The sequence below is a fragment of the Aphis gossypii genome, chromosome 1 (genome assembly GCF_020184175.1).
Source record: "Aphis gossypii isolate Hap1 chromosome 1, ASM2018417v2, whole genome shotgun sequence".
NCBI classification, from domain to species: Eukaryota; Metazoa; Arthropoda; class Insecta; order Hemiptera; family Aphididae; genus Aphis; species Aphis gossypii.
In genome coordinates this window covers 80942835-80957347 of record NC_065530.1, presented here as the reverse complement: position 1 = coordinate 80957347, position 14513 = coordinate 80942835, and the positions used below count along the sequence as shown (strand labels likewise).

General features: G+C 32.0%; 1 protein-coding gene across 1 annotated transcript in view; it reads right to left on the bottom strand.

The window, feature by feature from the left end:
- Nucleotides 1-14513, bottom strand: part of LOC114126776 (uncharacterized) — a 126000-nt gene that overhangs the window by 98853 nt on the left and 12634 nt on the right. The window contains exons 2-3 of the mRNA XM_050209554.1: nucleotides 13260-13315; nucleotides 100-295 (exon numbers count right to left, since the gene is read on the bottom strand). Of these exons, the coding sequence (XP_050065511.1) occupies nucleotides 100-295; nucleotides 13260-13315 (252 nt within the window). The remainder of the gene's footprint in view (nucleotides 1-99; nucleotides 296-13259; nucleotides 13316-14513) is intronic.

Here is a 14513-nt window from a genome sequence, read left to right as displayed (position 1 = left end):
TTTGTTATTTTTATTTTTTTGAATGTTTTATTATTAACTAATCGATTATTGAATTAAAATTATTACAAAAACACTGAAATAAAACAATTTTTAACTTACTCGTGCACTTAAGCTCTCGTCTCAGTTCGTCGGATCCTTTGTAACAGTCTTGTTTGCCATCGCATAGCCTGGAAAGCTCATACAACTGCAATACCGTTGTAGACTCGTTAACTTGACATCCAAAGTATCCGTCTTCCAAGTTCAAGAAGAATATCTCTCTTTTTATTCCAAATCCAATTCCGCCTTGAGCATTTACCTGTGAAACAATTCAAAACGTCAGTTTACATATAGTATTTTTATTAATACTCTAATCGGTTACAGGAATCCAATAATAATAATATTTTTAAAACTAAAAAGTTAGAGTTTCAATCATATGGATTTTTCTATTGACGCACCAAACATATATATATTATCATAATTCATTTTTAAAGTATCAACTAAGACTTATTACGAAACCATTATTGTACTATAGATACTAGGTTCATAGTGTTAGTATTATATACACTGTATTCAATTCACACGAATATATGAAATGAGTAATTGAACGGAAGGAAATAAATTAATATTTACCTTGCAGACTTTTATTTGAATATGTATACAACTGTATACTGTATATTCTATACACCCAGCTATTCAGATAATTAACTGTATTAATATAACTGGCTCACTAGACACTATTGATGATCATTTTTTAACACTAGGTATAATTATCGCCTAAGACTATAACGTGCCCTATATTTCAAAACAAAAACATACCATGTGGTGATGTTAACCCTGAGATTTATAGTAGTTGGTTTATGCCATTCATTGAAATTTTCAATAATGATATAATACATATATAAATATATCATTCACGCACCTTGCTAAATAGCTTACACTAACCACCAAAAACTTATAATGTGACAGTAATAAATCATATTTTAAAATTAAAATTGAATTGATATTTAAAAATATATGTGTAACTGCTGCTATTATAAGCTCACGGATCTATTAAATTATATTATATTTTAAAAGTAAATTTATTGTATGAATGTATGATAAATTGTTTTAATATAGGACATATTATTATATTTTATATATTTTGCTGGAAATATAATGTATGTTATGTAGGTACTTATGTTTTACCTAGTGGCGTGAACATTTTGATTTTTCAATAAACTACTCTATACCTATAATACATTTAATAATATTCTTAAATAAAAAAAAATAACCATTAATTTAACTTAAAATTTTTCTAATTTTCGTTTAAGATATAATTGGTTTATTTGTCTATTATGAAAATTGTCAATTTTCAAAATACCGGATCAACAATATACAGACTAAAACGTAACGCTCCATCAACAATTGCATGGTTTGTTGGGTTCGTTTAGGTTCACGCAGTAGCCATTATCTGAGCTGATGTCGTTATATCGTCTTCCTTTTAACTACAAGGTTATGACTTCCGAGAAACCATCCGAGACTCCTATGCCCTTAACCTTAGGTTACCCACCATGACTATATTGCGTTTTCTGTTTCTTTTTATCCCCAAATTATATTCACGCAAATTATGCGCATTCAAATAAATGGCAGTATCACGGCCTTATCCACGCGTGTAAATCTAAAATAATTTATACCTACATTTCTATATATACATGTGGCGGTGTATATGAATAATCATAATCTTAAATTTGATTCGTATATAGTACTGTATTATTATCTAATAATTTTAGGTCCCACTTAGCTACTACATATCTACATGATTTTACAACTATCAAATTGTTTATTTAACCGGTTATAGGTATAAAGTATTATAAAAATAAAACCTCATATACATGAGAAGTCTATGTACATTCAACTCAACAAATCAAATTTGTGTAGTTATAAGATCTACTGTAGATACGTGTCACTATCCGTGAGAATGTCAATATTTTAATCTCAATATGTAGTGGAAACAATCGATCACCATTCATCACATACACTATATAAGCGCTGTGGACTATTAAAAATAAAATAAATCGAAACAGAAGACGAATGTCTTTGGCCGCTTCTGATGGAAAAAATTAGTTTCTATTGAATTAAATTACTGAATGGAACTGTAAGTGAATTCTTATACCACGATTCGTATTGTGACCGTTATACATTACTTTTTTTTATTAGTCTCATCGGCCCACCACAGTTATAAAAAAAGACATCAACCAGTACTTTTTGTCAGATAATCATGATGGTCATAGCGATGACCAAGCACTGTCCGGTTGGACTATATATGTACCTGCAGCTATAGCATGCAGGAAACACCGATAAAAAAGAGAATTACCGAGAGCACTGGGCTCTGACCGTTAATGGGCAATGTACAGTGACCAGGCGTACTGAATACTGATCGATTATTGTTTCCGATTTTGGAATTTCGTGTCGTAATAGTTATGTGTAAGTAAGAAGATTTCCCGTGACTGTACCGTAACGTAAAACCACGACGACGGTAAATTTTTCGTAAGTATATACAATTATATAGATACCTATTTAGTATATTGTATAGATTTCTGAGAGCGCCGAACGTATTATAATATTATAGGATTTGGAGACTTAAACGCATGGCTAGTATATAGGTATACCGTGATATAATGATTGCTTTCCAGACGCCCTCGTCTATTTTTGACTAGGTACATGGTTAGTATCTATATTTTCATGATTTCACCAGCGTTCTTTGAATCCACAACAGCTTTCGTATGGAATCTTTGCGGGTTCGGTACAATTATTATATTCTCATGCAATATTACGACATTATCATGAGGTCGTCCGCTCCGGCTTGGCATGGGTTATCGGAGAAACCGCTATAGCTTACCCTTATATGGGAACTCGAGTTGGCCCAAGGACGTAATAATAACATTATTATTTCGAGTGTTTCGCATTTGTACACATACACACACATATACAAGAATGCGCGCGCGACGATATTGCCCGCGCGACCCGTTCGAAGAATACATTAGTATGCACCCACGAAGACGCCACCGTCTGTTGCAGGTTACATAATTTCAGTTTTTCTGGGTGAATGTCATATAGTGAAAACGTTACTGCCGACAATTATATTTCTCCTCATCTGCATCATGGATAAAAGACTGACAAACACACACACACACACACACACACATACACACAAGTAAAAAGACAATATATACATCATACATATATATTATACATAATAACGCTCAGTGGAAATGTGGCGCATTGTGGCTTGGTGCATTATTTCATATAATATATGATATATGGTCTAGATATGTATCGTACGTAGGATATGAATATTATGAATATTATAACGAACGTACGATATTCAAGGCCAAAATCAGACGTATAAATCGCGGTTGTGTAACACGCACGGCGGTGTTGACGCGACGACCGAAAAGAGAAATTGCAACGACGTTGCAGCAAAGACAAATGCGGTATATGTTCCTTTTCTCGGTCATTTCTTGTCGATCCGAGTGGAAAGCTGCTAATATTATTATTATGTTTATCCCGTCGATTCGTGAAACAATAACGATTAACACTATTATGGGTTGTTACGTGCTCGCGATTATGACGTTTGAAAAATAATTCCCAAGCGCGAAAAGCAACAGTGCCGGTCTCACGTGTGTGTGTGTTTATGTGTAGAAATTTGACCCGTTTTGCCAAATATGGACGAGCGAAAGTAAACCCTCTTGTCCGTCCCGATTTGGACAGTACGGAAGATCGACGTTAATCACTGCTGTACATAGTAATTGTGTGTATTTATTTCTTTTTCGCGCTTCGTGCGAGTTTTTTCCTCCTAATTCGTTACATGGATCCACCGCTATCGCTGCTATAATACGATTATATTAAACCGCGGAAAGGACGAATGCGCACACTCAGGCACGGCCATAAAAATCGATCACGCCCTTGATATTGCAGCAGACCCCGTGTTTGTTGCGTCACAACGTCCACGAGTGGAACTAACATCACTATTGTGTCCAAGCGATCTTTAAATAATTTTTATTATTATTATTATTTCGTTTTATTATTACTCTTGTATTACGCTGTAATATATGTCTGACGACGTTTATTAAATTTGACGATAATGTGTTGAGAACGACGTTTTTGACTTTTCCCAGAGTCAAAATATGCGAACATGAAAACATAGTTTCGCCTAATGGTCATTGATACTCTCCATGGGTATCGCAAAAAATCGATTTCATTAGTTATATTGTTGTCTTGTTGTCTTATATGACCTTTTTTCTGTTAAAAATGATCTTTTAATCGATCACTCGATTTATGACATCTATAATATTGTAGGATCGATAACATTGTATTTTGGAGAAAACGACTATTCCCGAATATAGCAGATATTCTTTTATGGTTTTTGTTACATATACAAGTATTAATGCAACCCAAATAATTGGTACCAATCTGATGATTTTGAGTTAAAATATATTTATGATCAAGGATAAAAATATCTACAACAGTATGATTCAGCAGTTTTTTTTTGCCTTTGTACGAATTAAATAAGTATAAGACGAAAAGATAAATTATAATTTACCACAAGTACAAAATATAATCCATGTAATATAATATTATGATGATAATGTTTTTAGTTTGGAATTTATAAACTTCTCTAAATCATAGAACGAAAAATATAATATTTTATAAAATTAAATTTTTTTATATCATTGCTATATACTATAATTTAAATAGTAATCTAATAATATTAGGTAGAATCTAGTTTTAGTATTAACGGAGCGAATAAAACATATTTTTTATTACTTGATTTCGATGCTAATAAACATTTTTTTTTTATCGCTTTTTAATGTATAAATATACATGCGTGTTGTACTTATTTTAAATATAACCATTACTATCAAAGTATTAAACGAAAAAAAATAACATTCAAAATATACGTAGGTATCTATTACAGGTCGGTATACCTACTTTAATATTATACAGTAAACGATTTTTTTTTTTTAATATAAGATTTGATTTTAATAATATACACCTGTTTAACCCATCATCGTACGATCATAATTTGATATCAACTATACAGTACAGAATGTCCAACTATAAAGGTATAATATGCTCAAAAATATTTATACTAATTAAATATATATATATTATATATACACCCAATTTATACACTTTGAAAATTCAACGTCGAGTTTTCGTTAAAATTAATAACTCAGCTGTCTTGCTAAAAAATAAACTCGATTTCCATTTCCATTCTAGCATAATGTGTATACAGGTGTGTATATTAACCGAATATTATGTTTATTATCGGGTCGAGGGGGTCTTCGGCCAGTCCAGCGTATATATTCATAACTATAAACACTTTCACCGGTGATTCATTAATTGAATACACAGACGGAAACAAAAACCTAATGCTCGTGGTTTTAAAATGTATATACACGATTATATGTCTATAAGGCTGGGTCCGGCATAAACTATTATTACATTATTATTTACAAGCGCCCAAGTTTCTAGCACTAACTCTACGTCATGTGCGTTTCGAAAATATTATTCATACACACACACACATACTACAACGTGCACACCGTATTATATCACGTACACTATATTATTGTCATCGTTCATCACGGACTTCCTTCCGTACAAGTATCTACAATGAGATGAGTAATTCGCTCGTCAATAGAAAATAAATGATGGACAGAACATATAGCTTTTTTTTACCATTATAAGCGCTCATCATCGGTTATAAATTTATAATATATACCTATAAAAACTAATGGTTTATAATATATTTTATTTGTCTATTTATACGACGCGCGTATTTGTTGCCGAATTTAAATTTATAGATATCCAAGCACGGCACATCGTTTTTTTCTAATAACAACCATTTGAGCTGAACCATCGTCGTGAGCATTAGTGGGCGGAAAAACAAAAATAAAGAAAAAAAAGTTGACCGCACGTATAATAATCACAAGCGACTCCGCAATATGGCTCGCAGAAACCGGTATTTTTTACGTCATCGACCTGAGAATTCCGAAGGAAAACTTTAATAGGCTGCACGTCGTTTATATCGATTTAGTGAACGTGGTAAATTATTTTGTGCTCGGCTATTGTTTAGTCTGAACTAAACTATGTTATAATAGTATAATACAATATACTTAACATATAATAATATGTGCGTAATCGTTTATTAAGGAAAAAACACCCAATCGCTTCTGTATAGTAGTTTTGTCTCCTCAATTCTCACGTAGTTATATATATTATATTATTATATTTGTATATATTCATTTGTTGTAGTATTCGCAACAAAAATGAACGAAATCATTGAATTGTTAACAGTAAACACATTTGAGTCATACAGGGACATTAAATTATTCGGTTAAGTGTATTGAACTGCGAGGAACTCGAGTGGACCGCGCCTAGCGAGATGAGTAGATAAATAAATCTTCACGACCTGACAAATATAATTTGAAATAGAATAAATATAGGTATTATAGTATATTATTTAATATGATGATTAAGTATTAGGTGGTTTAGTATTTAGTATGGTGACCGCTGTTTTGAGTATCGACGAAAACGTTTGCCAAAAAAATAAAAAAAAAAACTAAGTAATAAAATAAAGAAATAAAATTATAATTTATAGCTGCACGCGTGTGCAGTTGCCAGTTGAAATGCTCCAGGCCGATCGTCGGTTCGCGACTTACGCATCAGTCGACGATGGACGTATTTTGAGAGGAGCAGCCTGCAATTTGTTGAGGACAGGTTCGTCGACCCCGCAGGAACGTTCAAAATCGTTATTCCTGAGCAAACATCGGCGTGGTCGCGGACTGCGTAAACACATACATAATATAACTGACACACGAAGACAATCCCGCGTATTATAATATATGTATGCATGTTAATAATAATAATAATAATAGTATACCCCTGGGTAGATCGTGTGTAAGAACAAAAGGGGGAAAAGAAAAACTGGAAACATAATATCACGACCAAATAAATACAGGGGGCGGTGCGCGTTGTCAAAGTAATCTTCCTCCGCACCATGATAGCCTGCGTTGTAGGTAGGTATATGTTGTATGACGACTATGGAGGTATTACACTGTACTGCATACCGCCGCACTAAAGAGTCTGTAGCGTGTGTATGTGTGTGTGTGTGTTCGTAAGAACGTAAAAAATATTGTTCATAATATTATATTGATTACCCTCTAATAGACCCAATAATGACGATAATAGTATGCGCTCATCCAAACGGTGTGGTGGTAATTCTTTTTTCACTGTAATTAAAACGTCGATCGGTACACAGATATAATAATACATATAAGACGTGCAGCGCTCGAGGCGGCGATGCTTATGGCGTTTTACACGAAATCACTTAGCCATCGCCGAAAAGCGTATTATATATTGTGGTATATTTACTTTACTCACTAGGCTATGGCGTAAGAATAACACAATATTATTTTATTGTATACACTGCAGCAAGGTTAACAAACAGGCGTGTATATAATTATTTTAAATGCATAACTCGAAATATAAAAAAAAATTGTCAATAACTATTGTAGAAAAAACCCACGAAATCATTTTGTACTATTTACTTAAATATACAAAAATGTACATAGTTTTCGCGCGATTTTCTGATGATTTCTTGAATATTATTCTACAGGTCAATGGTTTGAAGGAGAGTCGTACAAATACCGACACATAACGAGAAATATAATTATTGGCACGCGTGTACTGCGATATAAGTACCTAACTACCTAATTTACCTAATGATTCCCGAACACGCCGTTGTCGACGGCACGGTTTATAATATGAAAGCCGTTCGTATGTCCATTAATGAACTATAGGGATATAAAACGAATTTTTTTTCTCTCGATCGATGTTTTATGTATACATATAATCTCATTAACGTACAACAATAACATACCCGATATAATAATAACGATGGCGACGACGACGACGACGGGAATCGAGCGGTGTTGAGACTTCCGTCGTGCAAAAAAAAAAAAAATCGCCACCCAACCGGTTCTGAACTTTACACCTCCGGCTTTGTGTGGGTTGTTAATTTATTGGCTACTCGTTGAAATGGAAAAATAAAATACACAAACAAAATAACAGGCGCCCGACAATAGGCAACAGTCTATAAATACAATATTATATTATATCGTCATCTCGTGTACAATGGCGCGCAGGAATGCCACCGAATCTTTATATTATAATACTGTAATATAACGCTTATACTACACTGTCGCATGACTAAATCGATCATCAACGTTAACAGCCACAGACGCCATTGGTCCTCGTCGATAGACTATTATAATTTAATATTTTCATTATAGAACGAATTCTATTTTTCTAACGTACCTCGCTATATTATACTCGTATATACATTGTACACATACGAATCTGATAGGCGGGAGGACGCGGACTTGTTACATTATATGGGTAGGTACACTGACCATCGCCATAATATATTATATTATATACTCTGAGGCTATGGCAGGTATCACCGTCGTCGTCGGGGTATTTGTTTTCAATCAGAATATTATGTGAGAGAACGTGCGCGTGCGCAGGATATTATTAGGCGTATGTTTATACGTAAGTACATAATACACCTATTTTCCGATTTCTTTACGTCAACGTTCGTATATAATAATTACATGACGATCTCGTATACGCCGGATGATACACGTACCGGGGCATTCTATTGTCTAGCGCTTCAAACAGCACCCCTGAGGATCATATCTCTGTGTGAGATGGCACTTACCGCATCATATATACCATGTATACATTACCAACGGCCATTAACTACGTAAATAACGCACGCTGGGTGCAGATGATAGTAATAACGTACGTCGTTATTACAATAATGTGTTTTATGCGCGGTTGTGTTAAACGCATCATGATATATACCTACGTATAAGTACACTTGGGCGAAGGTTCTTTTTGTTCTTTGAACGGATTTTTTTTCGAGATGAGTAAAATGCATAATTTCATAGTATACATGTATATCATAATAATATTATAAACAATTCGAACCGATGAGAGTACCCGGGTAATCGAATTATTTTGAAATCATCATTTACTCTCAAATTGCCGAACTTAAGATTATAATGATGATTATGCGGCCAAGTCGCAAACTGCCCATCACACGCTTTAATAATAAGCGCGATGGATGGCTGATAATTGTCTGACGACGCGGTAACCTGTTATTTATTTTCAGTGACCACGGATGCCTACTAATGTTTCGTAAAGGTTGTCGTTACACGATTACTTCACTAAGTTTAGGTATATGTCTTGGAATTTTTCGTAGTATTCCGACGGCGTTTTTCAAGGTTTGTACCATCCGAAATCATAGAAAAAAATCTTCAATGCATTTTTTTTAAATATTCGTTTAACTATGTGAGTAGGTTCTCATGAAAAGTGCGCCCCTAAATCGAATCAATAAATAACATGCTGTGCTTGAAGTCTCGGACTATTATATATGATTGATATGAATAACAATATTATATTATGCTGAACTGAAGCGTCACGTCATTTACCTACAGGTATAGGTTGTATACCCTTGGTTTTTTTTCCACTTGAAGACTACATAACGGTTCGTACTAATCAAATCGAGTTCCATTCAGTGCACCATTCCGTTTTCAATTAAATCTTGCTCTGTATATTCGTTAAGTCACGTCCACTAATTAGTAATTTGTCACTCTGAACGAAATAATATGGCTAATTTTACAACACAGACGTGTTTAATGTAAGTAGGTACCTATATGATTCTAGGCGTGATTAGACCTTATAGCTGGTGGGGGGGGGAGGGAAGCAGAACTTTTGGTAACACAACCCGTGGTCAATTATTATCATATTTTTTTAAATAATTTATAAAAGCTATGGTTCAAGATAAGAGTTTAATTAATTGATACATTATTTATATTTGGTGAAACAAAATTAGACCGTGGTGGGATAAAAGCTTAACCGGTCCTTTTCATGCACACTCATATGTATGTATTATAATTTATATTATATTACTATAGTTTGGTAAATTGACGCAATTCAGAGAGTATTCAAAACTCGCGCTTTTCCTGGTAGGTATAATGTATTATACAAGCGGTGTACCGGATTAAAATCAATTATTTACCGACTACATTCTATTTTATATTCTACATTACACATATTATATATATAGATAATATATATGCGCTATCGGGAAATCTTGAACTTGGTCATATAACATTATTTTCGATAACCTAATACTAAACATATATAAAAACGTATAAAATATATTCCTTGAACTTGACAGCCGAATTTATGTATGTCTCACGTCAGTTATTGTTTTCACGCCGAACTAATCGATTTATTCACGCTTATTGCACACTGTGCCAACTCGCGGTATTCCACTCGACAAACGGAAGATTGTTCGTAACTCTATTTTATGTTTGGGCTATCTCGAACCATACGAATACATAAGCTTATTTTTTATGCACATGTGTATGTGTGTTCTAATCTCGAGATCCGGCGTAAAACGTCCATATATGCGTTTCAGTCGACGCAGTGATTTTAATGCGATCACGATTAATATAATCGTCCGAGAACACTTTAAAGAACTGAAATCACGACTTAAGGGTGAATGACTGCTCGTGCCCCGTGTTCGAGCCGTTGCCAAGTTCGATATTGTATGTAATGCGTACATACAATATATTTTTATAGATATATATATATAATATATATTATGTATGTGCACCCGTACGCACTATATATATAAAAAGAATAATACTATGCGGTATACACTGCAACAATCTCAGCGACAACATCTAGTTACAATTAGTTTCAAAAGACCATCGATGGTCAGCTCTATAAGAGTCGTGAGTTAAAAAATAAATAAATAAAATACACCTTTTATGTTTATTGTATAATGCATAATATAGACATAACGCGTAGCGTAACACGGTAGTAATATAGAATAATAAAAGTCGAATACCACAATAGTTGCAGTATAGTATATTTCCTACTTAAATTTTAATGATCAACCAAAACCGAAAAATTAAATCATTAAATAACATATAGTATGCATTATACAGAATCAATAAAAAGATTAAATTGCGCTGATAAAAAAAAATAGTTATACATTATACTATTAGATTTTGCAAACGGACTGTTGAAATGCTAATATTATGCTATGCTATTCGCAGCAGAGTACCTATTGAAAAACCATACACACAAGCTTAGATATTATGTTCTCAAAACTAGTTTTCTTCAAACAATATATATAAGTACCTGCCTCTACTATAGTAATCTCGACTCGAGTCGAGTACGAGACGAAGGAAACCAGTTATTCCTTTCGCTTGTCTGGCGATATATTCTACTCGAAGTCTATAGATTTATACACACAATAATGGTCAGTGCAGTCTATATGAAATATACATACCGCGACAATATATCATACAATAAATTATGGAAAAGTTAATTTTCCATCATTATATCGATTCAATAGATAGATAATTTTATATATATTCCGGTTATTCGATCATATTTTTATGGTTTAGAGCTTAGACCACCAATAATGTGAGTTGAATACAATATTGTATTTATTATTATGAAATAATAAGTATATGGCATATACACATATAATTATATGACGTATTAAAGTTAAACTATAATTGATTAAAAATTAAAAATTACTATTTATAGATTTTAGCGTACCAACGACAAACGATATTTTTCAGGTATTTATTTATTTTTTGGCAATATTGCAAAGAAATTTAATCTAATGCAACTCAAACAATATAAAAATTCAAATTCACAGTAAACCAAACCTCAACTCCTATAACAATACTCAAACTCACAGAGCGCTTCTATGGCATACGTCATGATTAAGTGTTAACCATAATTTATTTCAATATAGTGTTACAACAAGAATTGGTGGCGATATAAGAACCGAAAAAATGAATCATTGAATTATGCAAATCTCAAATGTAAATTATTAATGTTTAGGCGTCTGGTGGATCTACCCACGATTTACAGGTCAGTGAACAACAAATAAGTTTGTCTTTCTTAAATTACTACCTATATCATAAATAATTTACATTTATCTAAAAAAAAAGAGTTGAAGATTTGTTAAAAATATTTTAAACACATACCTACACTAAAATATTTTTAAAAATCATATATGGAAATAACTGCTAGAAGCGAATACGTATACGTAGGTAATACATTATAAATAATATCTATTTTGCTTGGATAATAATGAAAACCCATGTATTCGTGTTCAATTATAACATCAAACTTTTATAATGAAATAAAATACTATTGTTTAGCCGTCTCCCTTTTCGCTTGAAGGATAAAATAAATTATAAAATTATGAAAACATAGTGCAGAATGTATGCACAACCTTCCAGTCTATGTATCTCAAGAACGCTTTTATTAAAATACACATTGTTTAGCCTAACGACGAACGTCGAAAAACAGGTGATTAACATCGACCTTCGGTCAAAATTAAAAATCTTTATTATCAAACTTGTTTTCGTGACTTTCCATCAGTAAAATTTCCATTAAAATCATTATTAATTTAAAAAAAAACACAATATCTCTACCTATTATTCAAAATTTGCTTCCGTAGTTACTTTTAAAATGTAATCTTGGTGACATTATAATGAGATTTATTCTCATTCATCAGTTGACTTGCGAGATAATTCAAAATTTAAAATAATCAATAGATCGGTGTGTATAGATCAACACGGGCAAGTGGTTAGAAAAATCAAGGTGTATAGTGATCACTTATTTGTGCAGACATTAAGTAAGATTTTGTGCATTGGTGAATCATTTCTTTTTTAGTATTCAAACCGGTTTCAATCACTATTTAATACTAGCATAATAATAATTTCAATACTTTCCCCTCGATTTCGATATTATGATGATTGGACATTTGATCGAATAATATGAAAGTATTAGAGTATAAAGTTAGGCTTGTATAACTATAGTATAACTATTAGTTATATTATAACTTAAAAGTACAGATGGAAATTTTTCGAAAATTTTTAATTAAATCGATTGTTTTAAGTTTTCAATTTTTCAATTATATTAATATTATAGATATCAGGTATACATAACTACGATACATATCTAAGTATTAGAATTACAGATTGACTTTTAATAATTTGTAATTTGAAACAATTTGGTAACTTATAGTCTATAATTTAAAATGAAATGATATATTTCTTTTTGGTCAATGATGATATAAGTCAGGATCGAAAAAATTATTGTCCATATGATATTGGGTTGTTACTTACCAAACTGATGAGTTGCCACAGCCATAACACTGCAGGCAGGATGCATTTCATTTTCACTGAAACAAAACAAAACAAATAAGACTTTATTATTGATGTCTCAATATAATAATAGTTTCACTAGTTATTTAATATTAATCATTTACGATAATCGTTGATAAAAATTTAACATCAGTAGGTAGTTCATTAATGATCATTAATCGTTTAACAGCTTATCTTGTTGCCAATCACACATTTTAATCAGTACATTGCAATCGTTAAACGGTTTATATATTATACAAAACTTATGTGTCGTGACAAGTCATTTTGATAATAATTACTATACTTTCCAATTTAAAATTTTTAATATTATTTCAATGAAAAACCACTTCGTGATTAACGCTTATTGGTAGTGTATTGTACCTACATATTATTTTATACTTTTTTTTAGATCTGGGCCAATTTGTGAGAAGGGGAGGGTAGGAACAACTGTCATGCCAAATACGAACACGCCTTCGTATCACCCACGAAATCTTTCACTGCATACACCCATATATCATAGTGTTATTTTTTACTTTCTATTGGCTAGGACGCTAGGTAGATACTTTTGAAAACAATTGTCCGTTTGTTATAACTGTTCTTAAATGCATGTATACATACACATAATATTATTTACACATAATAAACACTACCTTGTACACATTTGAATAATACTTATGAGTAACTAAACATAATAAGCACAGACTTAATATTATTAAGTCTCCAAACGAAATAAATTACAATAAATAATTGACTTTTACAATATTATTACATTATTTTCTTCAATGTGATAGAAGTATAAATCAATGTTGGATTATCTGTATAAATGTACAGATAGATATATTTTAGATAAAATGTGCTTCAAAAACAATATAGTGAATGTAAATTTTTATTTTTTACCATTGTATTTACAGTCAGAAGGTTAGGTAGAGGTTAGGTCAGTTGAGTATTTATAAATTTTTACAAGTATAAAAAATAAAATTTTATGAATAAATTTTAAAATTTAATGAGTATTCTACTTATAACACTGGAAAGGGGCGGAAGTAATACTAATCATTTAAAAATAAAATAATAATATATTATAGTGTAGGCAGTAGGCAATAAAATAAACGTGAGTTTGTATAATAACACTTCTGCTTATAATAGTAGAAACATTTTAGACTCGAATATTATAAAATATAGAGAGGCAGAACGGAATTTTCCCACATTTGTGTGTTTAAGTACATACCACCTATATTA